The sequence below is a fragment of the Ursus maritimus genome, unplaced genomic scaffold, assembly GCF_017311325.1.
Source record: "Ursus maritimus isolate PB19 unplaced genomic scaffold, ASM1731132v1 scaffold_10, whole genome shotgun sequence".
Classification (NCBI taxonomy): Eukaryota; Metazoa; Chordata; class Mammalia; order Carnivora; family Ursidae; genus Ursus; species Ursus maritimus.
In genome coordinates this window covers 12,945,706-12,968,282 of record NW_024423344.1, presented here as the reverse complement: position 1 = coordinate 12,968,282, position 22,577 = coordinate 12,945,706, and the positions used below count along the sequence as shown (strand labels likewise).

Sequence of the window (22,577 nt, the reverse complement as noted above, 5' to 3'; positions counted from 1 at the left end):
GGGGGGGGGGGGGGGGGGGGGTGCTGTCTGCACCAACTGGCAATCACGCAAGAGCCCAGCCTCTGGAAGCTGGGCTTCCAGACCCTAATCCCGATCTGCCATGTGTCAGCCACCAAGTCTTGGGGGAACACACAGCAGTAATAAGTGAAACAGATATATATGGTTTAGTGGGTTTTTTAAAATATGCGCAATGGTAAGTCTCTAGCTGTTAATGAAAGTAGAAGCCATTGGTGACAATTTAGGGCTCACATTCTCCTCCATTTCGGCGTGCTAATATGTGGACAAGGAGGGAACTTCTCTTGGTGTAGACATTCACCAGCACGCCCCCATATGAAACCGAGCCGTGTCGGAGGCAGCATGGAGCCCGGGATGCGCCCTGGGAATGTTCAGGAAAGCAGATCCCAGTTCCAGGCCCTGGCAGCCACAGGAAAGTCAGCTAGACTCTCTGAGACCCTCTACTAATTTACCTGCCCACCCCCGCTCCAAAATACACAAACGCACTTCAGAATCCACAAGCAGTATTCAGTGGTACAGGTTTAAAAAAATTATTTTAATTACATACATTCATTCATGTAGTTTAAAATCAGAGTACCAAAGGCTTGCCATGAAAAACAGTGTTTCCTCTACCCTGTCTCCCTCTCCTGCTCCCTGCAGACAACCGCACTTAACTTTTGCTGGGTTTTTCTAGTAATTACCATCATAGTCCTAAATACATGCTTATTCCGAAATTTAATAATGCATCAAGATAATGAAGAGATAGCTCTTTCATACTCCCCAATTTTCTTCCCTTATCCTCCCAAATGTCTGTTCTTATTTAAATCATTAATCAGTATTTACATCAAGGTTCTTATATTAATATTGTTCGTTGCAAAGTCAAATAGGATACTAATAACATTCCCTCCCCATCCCGGCTTTTTCAGACAGCTTTTTATTTTCCCTTGAATAAATAACCACTTCATTATTAAACTTGCAAAATACTCCATGTGGTTTAATGCTTTCATGATTCTCCATCGTATTCATTGCCATACTCCCTGTTCTATTACTTCTTCACCTGCTCTGCTAGACCTTTCCACCTTCCTGGTTCCATCTGGACTAGATGCTGTCTCGAGCTGCTCTCCTCCTAGGGTTTTTCTCTGTTTTTCATGGATTGAAGCCAGATTCTCCTGGATCCAAATTCTTCCCATTATTTGCTCTGTAATTTTGCTGGTGCACACCTTCCACTGGCATCTTAGGACAGATTACATTGAAGGTAAGCTTTCTAAATCCGCACACAACTGTGCATTCATTGTTCTAGGAACTCAGTAGGATCTTTAAAGCTGAAGGCTCATGCTCAGTTTGGGGGCATATTCTTATATTATTTCTTGAAAAATTTCCTGCCCTCCACTTTCATATTTTCTTTTTGGAACTCCTCTTTGTCTGATTTGGGGACTTTTGTACTGGATCTTTTCAATCTTTAACCCTTGTCTTTAATATCTCCATTTCTTTGTCATTTTGCACCACTTTGGGGTCATTTCTTTGACTTTATTCTTCAAACTTTTTACTAACCAACAATCACATTGTTGATGTCCAAGAATTTTTTAATATTCTCTGTTCTTTTTTGAGTTTGTGTGTATTTAATTTCCTGCACAATCTGTTTTTCCTGGTTTGCTTTTCTGTTTATTTATTTTATTCTCTCTGTTTCATGTTGAGCGCTTTCTGCAAATATTTTTTTGATGTTTGGCTGTCCACTGATATTTAAGAAAAAAGTACTTAAAAACTCATAAAAAATTTTATGTATGGGATCACCTTATAAAGAGCAAGTCATACCCTCCGCTGATCGGCCGGGAAGCCAGTCATTTTGTTAGGGGACCCACCCTAAAAGTCAGTGGGTGAAATCCCTACTTTGGGAGCCATTCAGAGACTTTCAAAGAGGAAAAAAAAATCTTCCCTTTTTCCACCAGGGAGACAGATGCTACCTGCTTACAGAGCAAAGAGGCTGAGAAGTGACAGGGAATTTGTAGATACAATTCCACTTGAGCCCCTGTGTTCATATCTGTGTCTCACCCCCTGCCCTTTGCTCTATGTAGTGCCCCCACGTTCCTCCACCTCCCTGTCTTTCAAATTCTCGCAGAAGTAAACCTTTGGTCTCAGGCCTGACAGTGGGGGCAGGGTATGAACATTCTCTATGATTAAGTAGATTACCTAATGATTTGACAAAAAACTATTTACGTCATAGAATAAAATCAGTTTAAATGAATACCCATTATGTACCTAATATTACAGGATATGACACCTGCAACTACCCAATCCATACATTAGGGAGCTTCATGCTCAAAAATCCACTTCTCTGGAGCACCTGGGGGGCTCAGTCCATTAAGCGTCTGCCTTTGGCTCAGGTCATGATCCCAGGGTCCTGGGATCAAGCCCGGCATCATTTGGCTCCCTGCTCAGCGGGGAGTCTGCTTCTTCCTCTGCCCCTTCCCCCTGCTCATCCTCTCTCTCTCAAATAAAAAAAAAATCTGAAATAAAAAGAACTGAATCTATATGAAATAAAATCCGAGATTACAAACTATATATATTAGTTGTATTGTAGGTACAGGCAGTCCTTAAAATTTGATTGATTGAATTTACTTGTATAAAAGAAATATATTGCTAAAATCAGTTTATTACCTGATAAAAGTCGATACGAAAATCACCATCACATTCTGAGGTCACAGACTCTGATCCTTTCAAGTCGTTGACTTCCTTAATCCACTATACCTGTTGGCTCTCCTTGATTCTCCTGTCACCAGCATTTTTGAGTCTGTTACCTCTCGTTCTCAATTGTATCTATCCTCAGACTATGCCATATTCCTGAACTTGAATTTCTAATTATTACAAGAGGAAAGCACATCAGGAGTCTGCATGCCATTCCAAATTCATCATCTCCAAGAGGGACTGAGCAAAAAAATTTGCAGTTACAGTCATGAAACAGTCATCAGTTACTTTGAGGAATCATGGAAAATACAATGCTTGAAGAATGAACATTTTCCTAATTTTAAAATGGAAGAAAATGTGGATTTTGGAAATAATAGACCCAGGAGCGAAGTTATGTAATAGCTTAATACAATTACATCAGCACTGAGGAAGAGAAGGTAAGGGGGAAGCAACACGGATTCATAACATAAGGCTGCCCAGCTAGCCTCAAATAATTTTTAGGGTGTTGTATAGCTTGCCTAGGAATTCAAGAAATGTATCTCTCTGTGTAATAATTTTGACAATTGCCAGAACTTCTTGTGATATTCTTGGGGTCAAAAAGAAGAAAAGTAGGGGATCGATCTATCTATCTATCTATCTATCTATCTATCATCTATCTTAGTACCGTCTGCTTGAATAATTGAGGCTGGAAAGCTATATTTTAAGAGCATGCACTGATTAAACAAAAATTTACTGGTTGCTTACTGTCAAACACTGACAGATGTTTGCAACATTGATTAATAGGAGATGTCCCGCTGAGAGAAGGTGACTAACAACAGCCCACAGAGTTGACTCACAGCCCTATTTCTTTTCAACATTTTTATCATCAAAAGGATGAAAATTCACAAAGCATTAATCTGAAAATTTGGAAATACTGCAAAAAAGCTCGCTTCAAAAAGAGTCCTACAGACTGAAATGCTATAAATATGTGCTATAACTAACAAAATTAAGTTTTAAAGTGATGATAAAAATATTTTTTTTCTTTTTATGCAACCTCTAACAACAATCACAGTTCCCTGTCCTACTCCCCCTCCCCAATCTCCCCAGTTCCCCTTTGCAGAGGTAAACGCCATTGACTCTTACGACTTTTGAAACTTACACATTTCCATACTTCCAAACTTTCGACAGTATTCACTGACTTCCCGTTACGGGAGGTGAGGACTTAGCTCTCTTACCCAGCCAGTTCAGCTCTACAGCAGGTTTGGGTCTGAATAACTAATCTTCCATACTGACATTATTCTGCCAACATGACTATTAATCACAGCTGGGCTTTATGACGTGGTAATTAAGACTCTGTTTTCTTTCTTATTTTTGCTTTCCTTAAAGTTAATAATTGCATTGCTTTTTCATTTCCTTGGTTTTCTTTGTTCCTGTGGCTAATTCTTCCCACACTTTCCAATAGCCTGTCAGCAGAAATTTCTACAAGTTCACATCGGCCTCCAATATTTTTCTTGGAGACACACTTCTAGAATCTTCTCCCCTTCTGGAATGGTTGCTCTTAGTTCTGCTCCACAGTTGGCTTCCTGGGTCGACAATTCATCATCACGTTCCTGCGTAAGACCTACTATTTTGTCTTCTTCCTTTTTCTTTCTTGTCTCCATTATGTTCCTCATAAACGGCTCGTGGAAGATGTATTTTTTGAGACTTTGAGCATCCTGAAATCTCATTATTTTACCTTCATAAATGATTCGTAGTTTAAATTAATCTCAAATCCTGGTTGGAAATAATTTTCATTCCCTTTTTCTGAATGGCACTCCTTCCTGATGTTTGTGGTGACCATAAAAATGCCCTGGTCAGTTCTCCTGCTATGAGAAGCATAACTGACTGACACCAGTTGCTACCCTCTTTGGACCCACCGCTTCGCTGGCCCTGAGGTCATGCTTGTCACAGGCTACTCTCCCTTACGAATAAACATGGTAGGGGTACTAATGCAGACCCATTCCTTTAGGACGGTGACCCCTTCAATAGGGAATGTTGGCTAAAGGCTCCTCACTGGCCTGGCTGGATATTTTCTTTTCTTTTCTTTTCTTTTCTTTCTTTCTTTTTCTTTCTTTCTTTCTTTCTTTCTTTCTTTTTCTTTCTTTTTTAAGATATTATTTATTCATTTGACAGAGAGAGAAAGACAGCCAGCGAGAGAGGGAACACAAGCAGGAGGAATGGGAGAGAAAGAAGCCGGCTCCCAGTGGAAGAGCCTGACGTGGGCCTGGATCCCAGAACTCCAGGATCACGCCCTGAGCTGAAGGCAGACGCTTAACGACTGAGCCACCCAGGCGCCCCTGGCTGGATCTTTCTTAGACCTGTACTGCCATCTGAGACTCTTCCCAGCCAAACCTATTTCTTGCCCACTCTCTTTCACAGGTGTCAGGCATGTGTCATGGTCTAAAGGCTCTGCCTTCTGCAGCTCCTTCCTCTTTATCCTTCCCAGTTGTTTCCTTCAATAAATGTTTTGCACATCTAATCCTGTCTTGACATTTGCATCTCAGAAGACCTAAACAAACACAAGTGAGGTTTCACTTCCTGGAGAGCAAAGAAAATGCCATTCTGAGTGATATTTAGGGGTTAGATAATTTCCTGGCACAAAATGGTATCCCGATTGCCAAGTATTTCATCAGTGGAACTTGGGAAAATGTCCTGGTGGAGGGGAATGCTCCTGCAGGTGCAATGATCCAGGCGTTCCAAGCCTACAAGGAGACGGGAATCGATCGGTTCCTGCTATACTGTACTGAGACGTCACAGAGAGATCATGAGAAACCAAAGGACTTTAACAAGCAGTCAAAGACTCAATATGAGAGCCAGGGGTCTCACTGATAGCTCACAGAGAGGCCCTTATTTCCCACAGTGGAAGTATACACACAACTTAGCCTCAGACCTGGAACCTGGTAGAGACACGGAGAGCTCCAGGGATGCTGAAATGCTCAACTAGGGTAGGTCTGTTATACCAGGGTCAGAACCCTGGTTGGGACAGCCTACGACTCTGAAACATGGGAAGTAGTTGCTGGGATCTTCAGACTCTGTGGAACCCCTGGAGACTACAGAGGTGGCCTGCCCTGCCCTAGTTAGAGACAGTACTTCCCTATGCTGAAGAGGCCTCACCCTTCAAAGGCAGCAGTGCTCCCTCAGGAGCTGACAGGCCACTAACTAGGGTTCAATCCTGGGGTTAAAACCTGGAGACAGCTGGGCCTGACAGAGAAAGAAAGACATTATATACCAAAGTAGCTTCAAGATTTAGAATGTACTGGCAAGAACCCAAGAAGTACCACTGGGATTGAATTTTGAGGGCCCTTGACTAAGGGACTGGAATATAAGACAGGACAAGACAGAATTCATTGACTAGGGGGCACTTTCTCCAAAACTGTGTGTTAATGTTCTGGCAAGGACCCCAGGAGATAGGGCAAACTTGCCGCTAGCATGGCTCTGAGAAGCCTAGAAAACGTGATGGCCAATGTTGAGTGGGCAGAAATGCTTGAGGTTCCCTGACAGCCGACAGAGGAAGGAATACAAGAAGCTGAAAGAAGTAGGCCTGCTGGAATGAATATATTACGTAAGGCTGAACAATCCACCAGAGTTCTGTGTCTCATATGAGCACCAGAGAGAGACACACCATTCACCAAGGCCATCAGGAATATGCTAGTGAGGGACACCAGCATTGCTAAGAAATTTAGTGGCACTTTTCTGCAGGCCGGGGCTGACAGTCGGAGAGGCCATCACAGAGCTGGGCTTGTTAACATCCAAGGAGGCCATGAGTCTCGTTAACATCCGTCACCGCACAGAGTTACAGTTCTTTTTCTTCTGATGAGAACTTCTAAGATCTACACTCAACAATTTTCAAATATACAATATAGTGTTATGAACTATGGTTACCATAGTTGTATCTTCTGACTGAGGGTTTTCTGTTTGTCTTTTTGGTTGGTTGGTTCGGTTTTTGTTTTTTTGTTTGTTTGTTTGTTTGTTTTGGGTTTTTTTTTTTAGCTTTTTCTCCCTGCATATTCTTGGTTTCTCCAAGTTTCCTTCAGAGATAGTGATTTTTTTGTCTTTGTTTCTTCATTTGTGGGGTTCTCCATCTTCATGTTGGAGGCTTTCCTCAGATGTCTGTTGATCTTTGATTGGCTACTCAAATTTAAGAAGGAGAAACGTAAAACCTGATTGGAAGGTCTGAGCGTGTGGGTGGGGTTTGCTGACCGAGTGTCACTGTAGAAAGATCTGTCTCCTCCAATTGTTCTGGAACCCATAAGATCAGCATCTTAGGTCTTTCCACATCAGCTCATCCGATTCCCTGGAGAAGACTCTTCCATCCCTACTTGGAGAGTAAGCCACATTGCCAACATCCTCAGAGCCTGGTGGAGGGGGGGGGAGGGAGTGTCTCAGCTTTCAGCTGCATACATTTACTTAATCCTTGTTTTCAGTATAGGCTCATGCCCTCAGATGTGCCTGACATCCCTCAGCCCAGACACTTCCCGTTCTATACTCTCCAGAAAATTAACATCTTGGAATGGAGAAGGGGCAGATGTCCAGCAATGAGGAGAAGGGAGTGATCTAGAAATCTAGTTCTTTCTTTTTTTTTAAAGATTTTATTTATTTATGTGACAGAGAGACAGCCAGCGAGAGAGGGAAGACAGCAGGGGGAGTGGGAGGGAAAGAAGCAGGCTCCCAGCGGAGGAGCCCAATGTGGGACTCGATCCCGCAACGCCGGGATCACGCCCTGAGCCGAAGGCAGACGCCTAACGACTGCGCTACCCAGGCGCCCCAGAAATCTAGTTCTTTCTTAAGCAGCTTTCGACCAGTCTAAGGTGAGCGCTTACTCCTTTCTCCTCCAGTTCCAGAGTATCTAGTCTCACTATTCTTGGAGCCTCTTGAAGATTCTGTAATCATAGGATTTGCTCTTGGTTTCTCCCACTGCCACCTGAACAGTCCACCTTCTTGAGTCTGCTCAGTCAATAACACTTGTCCATCCGCTTTTCAGTTCTCAAAGCTTTGCTGCTACTCTGCTCTCTTCACTGTATGCGTCTTTCTCCTCCTCTCTTCCCTCCTTCTCTACTGCCCTCCGTTCTTCCTCCACCTTCTTTCTTTAAGTTTCTTTACTACAGTTTGATGGGATCCCAAGAGAGAAAAAAAAATTTAATGGGTAAATTCAATGTGCCATCTTTTCCCAGAAACACTATTATTCCCCATCACAAAAGTAATACATTTTGCTTACAGAAAAGTCAGAAAATCCAGATAACCAGAAAGAAAAAATAATCTGTAATCCCACCATCCAGAAATAACCCACTGTTAACTTTTTTTCCTCTCCCAGTTCGTGGAGGGGGTGCATTCTTTCATTCCTGCATGCTCCCTCTCCGTGGGCCTTGGGAGGCTATGAGTATAAAATAGAAAGCAAGCTAAACATGGTTCCTGGCATCTCAAAGCTGACGTCCATTGAGGAAAGACAAAGAAACAACTCATTTCAATAAAAAGGGTCAAGTATTATTAGAGAAGGAGTTTACGGGAGGAGAAGGGAGGAATACCAAATCTAGGTTTGGGCATGTCAGGAAGGGGCTAGAGGGCCCAAGAACCATAAAGTGCATACAACTTAGTCTCATTTATTTGTCAGCAGAGATAGGTAAGAAGCCTAACATAACTGGCATTTTTCTCTTAACAACATGCCACGTGCAACTTTTCAATCATCAGACATCAGTTTTTTAATAGCTACATACTACTCCATGGTACACATGTGTGGCTATTCCTTTAACTGCTCACCTTAACATACTTAGGTAATTTCCATTTTTCAAGAATTATCCACCATCTGTGACCACCCTCTTCTTTGCTCAGCGAAGATGAAATTTACTAAGATTAAAAGTTCAAAAATAAGCAACAGAAGGAGATTTCAGGAAAGATCTGGCTCAACAGCAACTCACATGGGGAAACATCAAAGCGCCTGGGAAGTTTTCGCTGACTACAAACTAATCCAGTCTGCAGGGAGGTCACAGCCGAAACAGAGAATGCCCTCCAGGACAGCGTTAACACAGGTCAGCGCCCGGAACCAGAAATGTGCACTGACCATCGGGGACAGCTAAAATTTGTCCTGTACATCAGATTTTCGGAGAGGCCTTGGCAAATTCTAGGTTTACTTTTCCAGCTTCTTTCCCTCCTTTTCCCCTGATGCTTCAGCCATTCCTAGTCCTGACCCTGCGCGGTGAATGGCCACCTCGTCTCATCTGTCCTGGTGGCACGCTGCTCTCCCGGGAAGCCACAAGCCCCTCCTATGCTGCGTGCCTGCACTGCCGAGCACTATGGGCCCACACCTGGGTGTGGAACCGAAGCTGTCGCAGGACGCAGCCGCGCCCATTCATTGCCACGCTGCTCATGGCCACCCTCTCACTGCACTGCACGGACACAACTGAGCACTTGCAACACACACTGCATGACCCGCGAAGCCTAAAACCTAGCCCTCTGAAGAAAAGTCTGCCAGCCCCTGAGCTCATCAGTCTAGTTTTCCCTGACTGCTCCCCAAAACTCTTACCCATCCCTCCTTCCTTGACACCCCCACTGCTCCTGGTACTTATTATATTAAGGCATTTATGCATGATTTGACAGCTATCTCTGCCCTACTCATCTGTAAGGGATATGAGGGCAGGGGTCTTACCTTTATCTTTCTTTTGGTGGCGTGGTAAGTGAGACCCACCACCCTTACACCGCCAGTCACCACTCTTCCCCGACCCCAATGCCAGAATCTTCCATAGCTGGGGCAAAGCTGCAAACGCAGAGAAGCCTTTTGCCCTCTGTGGGTGCAGGGAGGCTTTGAAAGGTAACCCTGGCCTGGAAGGGTGGAAAGGGCCAGGGGAGTGGCTCATGGCAAACACAGCCCCTGTGAGGCAAACAGGAGGAAGCTGACTCTCTCATGCAGCCTAAAGAGTGTGCTTTGAAAATACCCACGCTACGACTTCTGTTTGACTTCAGATAATTTCGGGGAGGAGGTAGCTGAGCCCTGAGCGAAAGACCCTGCCGCCACTGCCCCACCCCTGCTGAGCCCCCGCAGAACGGCCTGATGTTGAGTAAAGAGATGCCAACACCAGGGAAGAACTAGGCTCACTGATAGAACAAGGGGCTGGAGGGGAAGAGCACGTGATGAGGAATCCAGAGAGCAGGGGGCGGCAGGCAGGAAAGAGGAGGCGCATCCCCTAAAGGCCGGCGGCGGGGGGCCCTGGAGGCCAAGTACATTCCCTACCACCCCCCACCTCCCCTGTGGTTTTTTGTTTTTTTTGTTTTTTCTTTTTCTAGAACCTGTAAATACAGGAACCTGTCAATACCGCCAGGGGTCCCTGTTCTCTTCAGGACCCCAAGCCTGGAGACCTCGGGCCCCTTATTCTCAGTCATCTCCGCCCATCTCCAGCTGCTTGTTAAGGATGCTGGGACAGAGACAGGTCCGACTGCTCCGCTCCTCAGAGAACAGGACCCGGTCCCCAGCCCCGGGGAAATAGATGAACTTTTCCAGGTCCCGCTGCACCTTATCCTCCAGGGTCAGAAGACACAGAGGCCTCGCTAGGGTCGCATTTGCATCCTCAGAATTCAGCAGCATGCCTGCCTGCCACACAGCAGGCTCCCGAGAAATGGTCCTTGGCTAAGTGTCCCTCTAATTCTTCTCGGGGCCGACTTTAGCATGAAGAGAAAATACTTAGGAAGAACAGAGTGGCCATTTCAGATATTTGAAAGGCTGTCTCATCAAAAAGCAGTTGGTTTTATTCTTTGAGATTTGGAAAGGCCAAGAGCCAACCACAGGTGAGTCCTGTCCTGAAGCCCTGATGTGAGAGGCAGGCTTCCCATTCAATATAAAAGATCAAATTGAGGGGCGCCTGGGTGGCACAGCGGTTAAGCGTCTGCCTTCGGCTCAGGGCGTGATCCCAGCATTCTGGGATTGAGCCCCACATCAGGCTCCTCCGCTATGAGCCTGCTTCTTCCTCTCCCACTCCCCCTGCTTGTGTTCCCTCTCTCGCTGGCTGTCTCTCTGTCAAATAAATAAATAAAATCTTAAAAAAAAAAAAAAGATCAAATTGAGCGGGTTACTTGCGAGGAGCTGTGTTCCTCTTGCTGCAAATAGTTGAGCAGAAGCTAGAGGACCCCAGTAGGGTCACTGCAAGTGGTTTGTCCTGAGAAGAAATTTGATCTGGGATTATCCCTGGTCCCTTGTATTTCCAATGTTCTAATTATAAGACATGGAAATAGTATTTGCTTAACCATCATATTTAAACTTTATGTACGTCCCTGCTTTCAGGTTATTTTGAGTATTTCATCAAACTACAAAGATAATGATCTGTGGATGATGTTCTGACATCCATACTTCAAACAAGAAAAAAATCTATTCAGAAACCACAGTTCACTAAATATTTACCTTTAGTCAATATATCAAATTATAGCAGTCATAAACTTTAGTACACTTCTTTTAAACACTAAGCTGGGTCCAACTAAAGGTATTGGGTAATGTGCTTTATGTAAAATAGATCATTTCAAAAATGATTTGAATTGGTCAAATGCTATTGAAATAATTACAAAGATTTCATTCCATTGGGTGCTACCAGTTGCAAATGAAGAAGTTAAGAGGGGCAACAATTTCTAAAGTACTTGTCTAATTCCTTTCTTCTAAATGGCTTAGGAGGACCATTTCCCAAGTGCTTTCACTTTTTTAATTATTAGGATTGACAATAAATTCATACCTCATCTTTGCAGAGTTCTTTACTTTTTTCAAAATATGTTGACATTCATGATTTTGCTTTCCTTCTCACAATATATCTGGGAGGTAGGCCGTGTGGCAGAGATTGCTGGTTGTCCTGAATGATCTGTTCCCACCTGATTTCAACATAATTAGAATTATTTGCTGAGCTTCTGGTTACCCAGCGGGACAATAATTACCAGGTTCTTTACACCACATGACCGAGTCCTGCCAATGGGACCATGCCGCCTCCAGGTCAGGCACTTACGAGGCTACATTCTTCCCCTTCCCTCCTTCTCCATCACTGGACGAAATGGTCTATTATCTGCCCTGGAAATGCACCAAGGTCATATACGTATCCGGGCAGGAATCTTTTCCCCGTTCTTCCTCACTGCTTTAAACTCCTCCCCACACACTGTGCGAGAAAGCAGACTGCAAGTATTCAGCTTAGAAGAAAGACAAAAGGGGACACCTGGGTGGCTCAGTCGGTTAAGCCTCCGACTCTTGATTGAGACTCAGGGTTGTGAACTCAAGCCCCGCGTTGGGCTCCATGCTGGGTGTGGAACCTACTTAATAAATAAAGGGGGGGGGAGGACATACTGAAATAAAGAGATTATTTTACAGCTACATGTATTCCTTTATTAGAAATTATATCAATTATATTCCTCTGTGCCAAGGAGTGAGTGAAGCACTAAACACTTAAAAATAAATATGACACTACAGTCTGTGACCTCAGAGAGTCACAGATGAGGGGCTGATCCAAGCTGCCTGTTGTTATCACGTAATGGCAATATTTGTGTTGAGCCTTTGAAGGCTAAGTAACAGTTTATCCCAAGAGAGAGGCGAAGAGATATATTATCCCTCAGATTAACTTTGCACCCAGAATATATCAAAGTAGAGCATATAAAAAGAAGATTATCCGTTTAAGTATCTTATCTGTTTATCTTATAAACAGATATCTTACTCATAAGTACACTTTTCTGTTTAAGTATAGATTACCATTATAACTTAGCAGTTTCCTGAGAAGACGTGGATCCCGGAGGACAGTAACTATGTATTTTTCCACACCCACTCTTTATTTCTTGTCCTCGCAATAGGCATGTATTCTATTCTCCTCCTACACCCGAACTTTCTTTCACGTCTTAAAAAGATGACATTCATCAAAAGAAAGGCACATTTTGTACAAATTAATTATAATAAAATGCTGGCTTAGAACAATCATATTGTTTGAAAAATTAATATAACTCAGAAGAGTTCTATACGCCAAAGACATGACTAACCACAGTCAGGTACACAGTTGTGCATTCATTCATTTCGTACTTAAGAAGGACACAATGACATTATTTGAATGCTGAGTAGTTTGTATTTTCCCTCTTTTCTATTGACATTGTTCAACAGTGCTATGATTTTGAAATGATTAGTTCTTTTCCTAGTCTTAAAATTTTTCTTGGACTTGACTGTAACCTTTAAAAAACATTATGTTCAATCAAATATTCAAAGAGGAGTGACTCAAGCCCTTTGGAAGATACTTTAACTATTTCTCATTAAACATACTAAGGAATTCAATACTATTCTACAAAATACATTAACTTTCAACCTGGGTGATTTTTCCATCTATGTACCAAATATATTTTAATGAGAGGAAAATTGGTAAAGTGCTTCCCAAAAGCATGTGGCCTATATATTTGAGCATGTAACTGGCAGATAAATTGCTTCACTATTACTTGGGAAATGAAAAATCAGGCTGTCACATGGCGGAGCCACGGCCTGAGTATGTCCTGAGAACAGGACAAGATGGCACTTTAGGATACATGAACGTGGCTTCCTTACTTAAGGAACTGCCCAGCTAGGAGAACAGTGAAAGAAGGCAAATGGTTGTACGAAGGAGGTGTGTGGTAGGAGGCATCAGAAATAAAGCACAGGGGGATTCCAGAGAAGGAAGAGATGGCATTCGGGTGCGGAGCCAAAGGGAACATGTGAGCTTGTTCTTGAAGGGAAGGTGGGCTTTTAATAAATAAGACTTTGTCTTCTTCACACATGATGATATCTTGGAGAATGTCCATCGCGGCACACTGCATGGTACAAGGGCAGAAGCAAGGACATCAGCGAGGAGCCTATGGCAATTACCCAGGCAGAATCTGACGGGGGCTTGGATCTGTGGGCTGTAAAGGGAGAAGTGGTTGGAGTCTGGATACATGTGGAAGATAGGTAGCGCCGTAGGATTTGTTGATGGATTGAAAGTAAGACGTGAGAGAAAGGGAGGAGTTAAGGTGTGGGGCTCAACCAACTGAAAGAGCAGAGTTGCCATAGTGGAGATGGGGAGAAGAGGAGTTTGCTTCTGGATGTGTCCAATGTAGCATGCCCACTGGGCCTCTAGGTGGAGAAGGTGGTTGTCCATCCAAGCCTGGAGCTCAGAGCACAGGCTCTGGCTGGACACTCAAAACTTGGAGTCATCAGGATCTGGAGTATTCAAAGAGTTCACTTAGAGGAAATCAAGAGAAGAGGCTCGCCAATGGAGCCCCGGGCCCTCCAATATCGTGAGGTGCAGAGGACACAGGAATTGATGGTGAGCTGAGAGGGGAAGCGAGAGAGCCAAGCTGAGGAAGTGTGTCAAGAAAAGAGAATAGTGTCTAGACATATGCTGCAGACAGATCAGCTAAGCCATGAGCCTTGATCATAGCCTGCTCAATACCAGTCATGTCTGTACTACCTGTTAGTGTCCAAAGTACTCTACCCTTGTCTCACCTTAAGTGAAAGATGGTGTCTTTTTCCACAGGTTCCCTGTACAAACATTTGCTAGACTCCCATGTGGGAGGCCCAAGTATATCTTCGATTGGGTTCTGGTCCTTTCAGAAATCCATGGGCAGAACAAAAACTCAGAGGACTGCTGGGCCTGGAATCCCAGCTACAGGCCCTAGGGCAAGGACCATCTTCCAAGAGCTGTAAAGGCATGGCGGTCTCTCTTCAGGTCACAGAGAAAAGGTGTGTCCTCTTTCTGGGTTATGCTCAGATGAGCAAAGCAACCTGGGCTCCTAGAGCTCTGTAGGGAAACCCTTCTTTTAGTTCTGTTTCTCCCTCTTTCTCTGTCTCTGTCCCTCTCTATCTCTTTTACACACACACACACACACACACACACACACACACACGTGGACTGTTTTTTCAAAGTTTACCTCAGGACCCCAAAAGAACATGGAGGCTTCCATTTTGAGCAGAACCCCCCCCCCCATTATTCACCCTGCAGTTTGTTTGGCCTGCTTCCTGTCCTCCAGGCCATTAGACAATGATCACTGAATGGGGGTAAAGGGGGGGAGGGAAGCTTGGTTCAAATTCCCACTCTCCCTAGGGGGTCTCCTTAGCCCACCTGTAAATTACTGGCACAGAATGGGGCAGGGAAGAGGTGCTGGCCAGCTTCATCCTTCACCAGCATCGGATCCCCAAATGCAAAAAAAAAAAAAAAAAAAAAAAAGGTAGGGGCTTAGTGGCCTTGACAACAATATCTAAGCCCTGGCTGAAATGTTCTATTACCAAAATCAGCAGCATATGTTTTATCTTTTCAAATAAGGTCAAAACTTCCCTACTTCCCTCTCCCTAACACATCCACCAAGAAAGAACACTGAAAACAGAACAAAAATATCTTATATGACAAACTTAAGATACTGTCCTTGATAACAAGTTCCCTCTTCATAGCATACAAGAATGACTGAATTCCAAACCAAAGAAATTTGACAACAAAATTAATATTTTACAGCAACTAGCATTTTGTTTGCAGCATCGGCAGAACCAAGCGTCCACCTGTTACTAATTTCTTATGACTACAAAGTCCACTGTGCTTCTGGGAAGGATGGCTAGTGTTTGTCAAGTTTTTTGTGTAAAGATACAAAAATATAACTGAAAAGTTCATCAGAGCGCCAAAAGCAGGGATAAGAATCAAAAACTCATTGACTATTTCAAATACTAGAGTTCCAGAAAGCTCCTACAGTCCCAATTCCTGATCTTAGAAATGAAATTATCGTGTAAGTCACTATAATAAAAATTGATGACTTTTGTATACATACAGGGTTTATTACACGCACACTAAAAACAGAACTTGTATGATTTAAATCTAAAGTAGTGATTTTGCAGGAATGGTCTATTACTTCCTCCAGCTGGCCCCCAAATCTCTTATTTGTTTCTGGTATGAACTAAAATTTGCTTATGCTTTCTTCAGAAGAGGAGCCAGTTCTTCCCATAACTTTTCTATCACCAGCATGAACAGGTGACTTTTAGGGTCTCTTGATTCCTTAAAAAAAACAGACTGAAAAAGTTTCCTACAATTGCTCTAAAGTATCTTAATGAAAAAAATATATACCAATCTGAAATCACAATTTTTTGGTCCAACAAACCCAACATTCCTCTACCATCCGTGGTAGCAAACAGCAGCCGACAGACAACCTAATTAAGCCATTCTTACGACACTAGCGGCAGCCCGAGCACTAAGTCACCTCAAGAACCCAGTGTGGTTCTGCCTCAATTATCTATGGCTTCAATTAAAAGTGTGTTGAAGTGGTTTTCATCTTGAATTTGTTCAAAATATGTGGCTTAATTTTCGATTTCAAATAGGTCCTCAGTAGGCTCACAAGCACCAGAAGTCAGACACTTTTATTAAGATGTTTGCACACAAAAAAATTCTTTCTCTTATGATACAAAACTGTAGAAAATATACCAACAACTGACATTACAAAGGAACCCTCAGGTCAATGGGACCTAATCTTGAGCACTAAGTGCCGGAGAAATAGGAGGAAGAATTATTTGAGGACAACTTAATCATGGCATATCAATAATCCAGCTATCAAAATGGATTAAGCCTTTGCACAAGAGAGTCGAAATCAATTGTGTCAGGCTAATAATCTCCTCCCCAAGGACTCCTCGGAATTGGAGAAAGGGCCATGGAAATACGGTTGTAGGACACAATCTGTATTATCCTGTAGTTGATTCTGTATTTTTACGCTGGCTCTGTTCAAGGCTGTGTAAGGGGTCTTCACGCCGCTGATGGTTAGTACGGCGGATGGATGCAGTTCTGCCTGCCACAGAAAGAACTTCCAAAGAGCTGAAGCCCGGCTTGCCAGGACATGTGATTTTGACACCTTCCCATTTGCTGCAGTGTGTGCAGAGCAAACTAGACAGATCTTACTGGATCAACAGTGAACTCATGACACCTCCACGAAGTCTAGCAGGGAGTAATGACATCTGCAAGGCTCCCTAACAAACCTGTTTCTTTCGTCCACCCTCCTCCCTCTCCCCTCAGGTACTATTAGGAAAGCGTCCCCTCCCTCCCTCTAGGGAGTCCTCCGCACCCAGAGAAAGGAGCTCCCCTTTCTCGCTCTCCATACCCAATTGCTTGGCTTTCCCGGGAAGCCCCAGCTGCTCAGCTCCCCCCCGGGATGCGAATCCTAGAAGACCTCATGAATGACTTCGAATGGAGCCTCGTCTAGGCTGCAGGCTCAGGCCCCCCACTGGGCCCTGGCGTCTGCAGAGGCCCTCTCCCCGCGTGGCCCTCTGCCTGGCCCCCTGAACTCACCAGGAGGAGGTTGTGCGCCACCAGGTACCCGAGCCGCGGGCTGCCGCGGACGCCAGGGGCCAGGCGCCCGGTGGCGTAGCCGTGCCAGGCCACCACGTAGGGGTTGTCGATGGTGATCCAGTACTTGACCTGGCCGCCGAAGTGGCGGAAGCAGAGCTCCGCGTAATCCCTGAAGTGGTCGGCCAGGGCGCGGTTGGCCCAGCCGCCGTAGGCGTCCTGCAGGCGCTGGGGCAGGTCCCAGTGGTACAGGGTGACCACCGGCTGCACGCCCAGCTCCCGCAGCCGCTCCAGCAGGCGCCGGTAGTAGCGCAGCCCCTCGCGGTTGGGGGCGCCCGCGCTGCCATTGGGGAGCACCCGCGCCCACGAGATGGAGAAGCGGTAGTGGGTGACCCCGAGCTCGCGCAGCCCCTCCGTGTCGCGGAAGACATTGTTGTAGCCGTCGCTGGCCACGTCCCCGGTAGCGGGAGGGGACGGAGACCGGGCGCCCGACGGCAGGCCTGCTCCCGGGGAGTCTCCCGGGGGTGCCGGGGGCTGGTGGGTGAACGTGTCCCAGATGGATGCGCCCTTGCCGTGCTGACGCCAGCCGCCCTCCGTCTGGTAGGCGGCGCTGCCCACAGCCCAGAGGAAGCCGTCGGGGAAGGTGTCGTGGAGGAGGCCGGCGGCCTCGGGGGCGGGAGGCTGCGCGAAGCGGGCCCAGGTCTGCGCCCCGTCGCCGGGCTCAGCGTGCAGGCGGCTACCGCCCAGGGCCAGCAGCAGCAGCAGCAGCGGCAGCGGTAGCGGCAGCGGCGGCGGAAGCCGCAGGCTGCGCGGCGGGGCGCGGGCTGGCATGCTGAGAGGGAGCCGGGCGCTGGGGCGCAGCGCAGCACCCCTTTATGCCGGCGCCCCGCCGCGCCGCCCGCCCCTGCTGGCGCGCCCACCCCCGCTTTGCCCGCCGGGCCCCGCTGGCAATAATTACCTGCGAGGCGGCGCCCCCCGCCCAGTGCCCTGGAGTGGGGGGCGGGGGCACAAAGGGCGAGCGCGTGCCGGGGAGGGGGCGCGGCAGCGGGCAAGGTGCAGCGGGCGCCACTCCGGGACGTCGGGAAAAAGGCACCTGTTCCTCGCTGCTCCCCGCAGCCGCGGAGGATGTTTGGCGACCTAAGTTCTCTCCGCGCCGCCTTCTCGGTCCCCTCCGCGCGCACCCCGGGGAGAAGCCATCGAGCCGGTGTTCGTCAAGGAGGGAAGGCGGCCCACCAACTTTCCCCGAGTCGGGCGCGGGTTCTTTGCCTGCCCTCTCCGAGTCAGCCAGCGGAGAAGCACCTGCTTTCTCCTTTCCCACTGACATTGCTAGAACCGACTAGAAATTGGCAGAACCGTATCGGGAGGGCAAGGTGGGGAGAGCCAGGTGGGAACTTTGAATGTTGTGAGAGAGAACGACTAGTGGCCGGCTTTCCCTTAGAGTCTTTGGTAAGATGCTGTCGTGGAGAGCCACCCCACTGGCGCAGGGATGGATGGTCCGTCCCCCAGCCCCGGAGACAAAGGAGATGCTTGGGTTGCCTTGACACTTGGCTTTACTCTCTCTCATACAGTTACCTTTAACCATTTCAAACCAGTACTTGTTCTTTAGATAAATCTTGCAGAATTCCTTGCCCATGGCCCAGAGGAAGGGGAAGGTGGCTTGTTCATGTCATGACAGTTTTGATTGCTCTTATAAAAAAATTTGAAAAAAACAAAAAACAAAGTACCAAGGTTTCGACTTCGAATAACTGTTGTTCACCTTTTTTTTTTATCCTTTTGCATCTGTTTTATGAATAATCCCATTGTAGCTTTCAGCTCTGAACTTAGCAAGTAACTTCTCTCTGCAAAGTTGTGCCCGCAGCCGTGCTGGAGCCCCAGGTCCCTGGGTCCCACAAATGCCACCTGAGCTGAGAAGGGAAAGGGTGGAGGGATTTAGCCCAAGCAACCACTCCTACCCGCTATAACAAAAGAGATTCCGACGTTTTTCCAGTTGCCAGAGAGCCCTTTTGACAGAAGCTGTGCAGGCAGGTCTCCATTTGTAGGTGTGTATAGACAGTCTATGAATACCTGATGTACACCTGGTGGGGTGCGGAGTGGACAGCCCGGGCCCCACCTTTGTGACCGCGGTTGCAACAGTCTCTTCTCTAAGCCCGAGGAACCTCATCTGTAAAATGCCACGCCTGCCCTGCCACCTTAGAGGCCTATGAAATGCAAATGTAAAAATGTGCCCACAGATGACTCAGTCATGGAAAGCACAAACGTTAAGATCGTGCTAATATCTTTTCCTCCCTCTCCAGTCCCACATGCCTCACTCTGGGCACACCTGCACCTGTGCTCAATGACTAAGATCCTCACTGAGTTACATCCATTCTTGTCAAATGATCATCCTTGTGCTGTTTCTTACAAATGTAAAACCAAGAAAGTTTTAAGTACTGCCGACGCAGGTGCTTTTATTAATTTCCTTTAAATGTAAGCACGACAAATTTATTCCAGTCCTTTATTAAATAGTCCCAACTCCGGCTAGCATATATTTTCATGATTAGTAAGATTAAGCCATCGGACTGGAACAAGACATACCGCTATTCTTTTACACGTGGCATTTACATTTTTCAAAAAATATGAAATAACGAACAGTAACACTTCAGGAATTAAAAAAAATTACGCCACACAACTACCCAGCACACTCGCCTCCAGCTAAATGAAAAAGCTCCCGTGTCTGTGTGCGGGATCACGTTTCCCTTCTAGAGCCCAAGACCAGAGCATTTGCTGCGTTGTAGCTTGTTAAGTTTCAATTAGAAATGCTTCCTGGGGCTCGTGGAAAATAGCTTCGACTTAAGCGTTGGCTTATTGATGTATGGTCTGTTTGCTCAGGGCAGATTGTGTCCATTGCAACTTTTATTTAACCAACAGTTAAAAAAACAAAAAAAAAAAAAAGAGAGGGTTTTTTTTTTTTTTTGAGCCGTGATTAAAAAGAAGGACCTACTTGATTAAATGCTCACACTTGAAGCTCATCGCTCCTAAGTTGGACATCAGAACGTGAGCATTTGCCGAGATCTTCCTCGATGACCGTTTATTTAACCCGATGATGAAGATTCGTGATAATTAAAGTTTATTTCCGGAGTTCGCTGTTGTTCCGAGGTTCTGTGCGCGGTTATTAAATTCTGGATTCCTGAAGTGTGGGTAACCGTGGTGTTGCCCCTCATTTGTTGGGTTCTGTTTTGGTTCTCCTGTTTCACAGCCACCTTCCAGTTCTAAACTGTGAGTTTCGGTCAATGCTTTGTTCTCCGGGGAATAAGAGATTCATTCTCTGCTGTGCTTTGAATATAAAGGTGGAGTTATTGATGCATCAAAGGAAGGGAAATTAAAATGTACTTACTGACTTCTGTCATGGTGATGATTTTCAACAACCTAAATAAAGACGATTCCCCAGCTGCCCATCATCCACATTCCTTCTCCAGTCCCTCCTCACCAGAACTTCTCCTGTGGGCTCCGGGGATGACCAGAGCCCTCCTGGGCCAAGGGAGCAGAAGGAAGTCCACTGACTGACACGGGCCCAAACACAGCACCAACCGCACAAGCTCTCAGCCCAGCAGCCGTGACATTCAGCCTCTGCGAGGAGGTACTGATAGCATCACCGCCAGTCTGGCTGAGCAACAGCCATGGGCAAAGCAACCTTGAGGAGCTGAAGACTTCAAATCCTAGGTGACACCCCCTGCCTTCAAAGACAACATGGATTGGAGAAACAGGGTAAAGAATATTGATAATACATACACTGTTGAGTGCTCAGAAACGACACTCATGATAGCTGTTACAGGAATGCAGAGGGAAGAGTAGTTAGCCTATTTTGAGTTGGATGGAAAAGTTTCACAAAAAAAATGGGACAATATCTGGGGTTTAAAGGGTAAGATTGGCAAGGAGATCTGGAGGCAAGGATAATAGAGAAGCAAAATATGGAAGAGAAAAGTGTTCAGGGGCGCCTGGGTGGCTCAGTTGTTAAATGTCTGCCTTCGGCTCAGGTCATGATCCCAGGGTCCTGGGATCGAGCCCCACATCAGGCTCCCTGCTCAGCAGGAAGCCTGCTTCTCCCTCTCCCACTCCCCCTGCTTGTGTTGCCTCTCTTGCTGTCTCTCTGTCAAATAAATAAATAAAATCTTTAAAAAATAAAAATAAAAAGTGCTCAAGTCTATTTGTATTAAAAACACCTATTAGTCAGGGCAACAGTACAGACTGGAGATTTGGACCAGAAATTTTGATACTGGGATGGTGGATAAAATGAGGGTATTCAAAAAGAGACAACTAAAAGCCAAAGGCCGGTGTTGGTATGGGTCTCCATCTACGGGCACAGGAGATGGAGTAAGAAAGGGGGAATAAAAGAAAACAAGACCCCCAGGGAGTGCCTCGAGTCCCAGGATTATGTGTTTTTCAAGCTAAGGCAAGGACTTCAAAAAGGAGAAGTGATCAAACTTGTTGAGAAAAGACAACCAATCTAGAAATTAGGTCATTTGCCGACTTTGGGGACAGATTTCATTTCAGTTGTAAAGAGGGCTCAAGCCAGGATGCGGTATGAGGCCTCAGTGAGAGTCTGTGGGAGCTGAGGAGACAGAGGCCATCCGTACAGACTCGTCTGAGACGTTGGCCAGAGGAAGGAATGCGAGAAGATGGTCACTTGAGGGGTTAGCACGGTAGAGAGAAAAATTTTCAAGGTGAGGAACTCTGCACCTGTTTGGGCTCGGAGGAGGAAAGGGCAAGGACAAGGAGAATCGGGAATCGGGAGTTCACGGTTTTGCTGAAGCAGAATACTGTACGGCAGCAGCTGCGATCTAAAAGAGACGGTTGTAGACTTTGGAGGTCCCAGCGTATTCAACAGGGAGACCGTAAAAAGACCGCAAGAACAAGAGCGTGCAGCTGGAATGCTGAAAGGACGGGGAAGGCAGCAGGAGCAAGTGCCTCGGGGCCGTGGACCACCAGCTACTAAGGGAGCTCCGTGAAGGCTTCGAACACCAGGAAGGGGGCTCCTGGGCAGCTGCGGCTGTGCTGAGCTCGACGGAGCTCAACGGAGCTGAAGTGGGTGATGGAGGCCCTGGCTTGGGCTCTGGTTGCTTCTGCAGCCTGTGGAAAGTGAGCATTCCTGGATGGCTCCATCTCTTCTGAGCAGAGCAGGGATCCCGAGGGCTGGGAACCTGCACCCCATTCCTTCTAAGTGACACTGCTCCCTCCACTGCCCGGAACTAATTACACCCCAACTAAACATGTCCTGACACAAGGTCATGTCCAGAAGCAGGGAGCGTGGCACCCGCGGCTGAGGGCCCTGAGTTGCTGCAGTCGGGATATCTCTACTCCCTTTCTCAAAACTACCCTCCATATGAGAATAAGAGACATATCTCTTTGCAATGAAATTGACAGAGGTTAGTATATGGGAAGGAAATGAAGGTGAAGGACTGGTACGTGAATTAGCCGAGAGAGTTATGTATGCGAAGCAAGATGATTGACCTGGCATCACTCCAGGAAAGCTCAAAGTCTGAGATACTATGGAAGAAACAGGCAGCTGAAGGCCTGGAAACAAGAATGAGGAGCTCCCAATTTTCTGCTCTTAGCACAGTCTGGCGCAACCCATTCCCTAGTTCCACGGGG

At 46.2% G+C, this 22,577-nt stretch overlaps 1 protein-coding gene across 1 annotated transcript in view; it reads right to left on the bottom strand.

Annotated features, from left to right (window-relative positions):
• The window catches only part of KL (klotho), a 42,655-nt gene extending 24,875 nt beyond the window's left edge, over positions 1–17,780 (bottom strand). Inside the window, exon 1 of the mRNA XM_040621979.1 lies at positions 16,953–17,780. Coding sequence (XP_040477913.1) covers positions 16,953–17,780 — 828 coding nt within the window. The remainder of the gene's footprint in view (positions 1–16,952) is intronic.
• Positions 17,781–22,577: the final 4,797 nt, after the last annotated feature.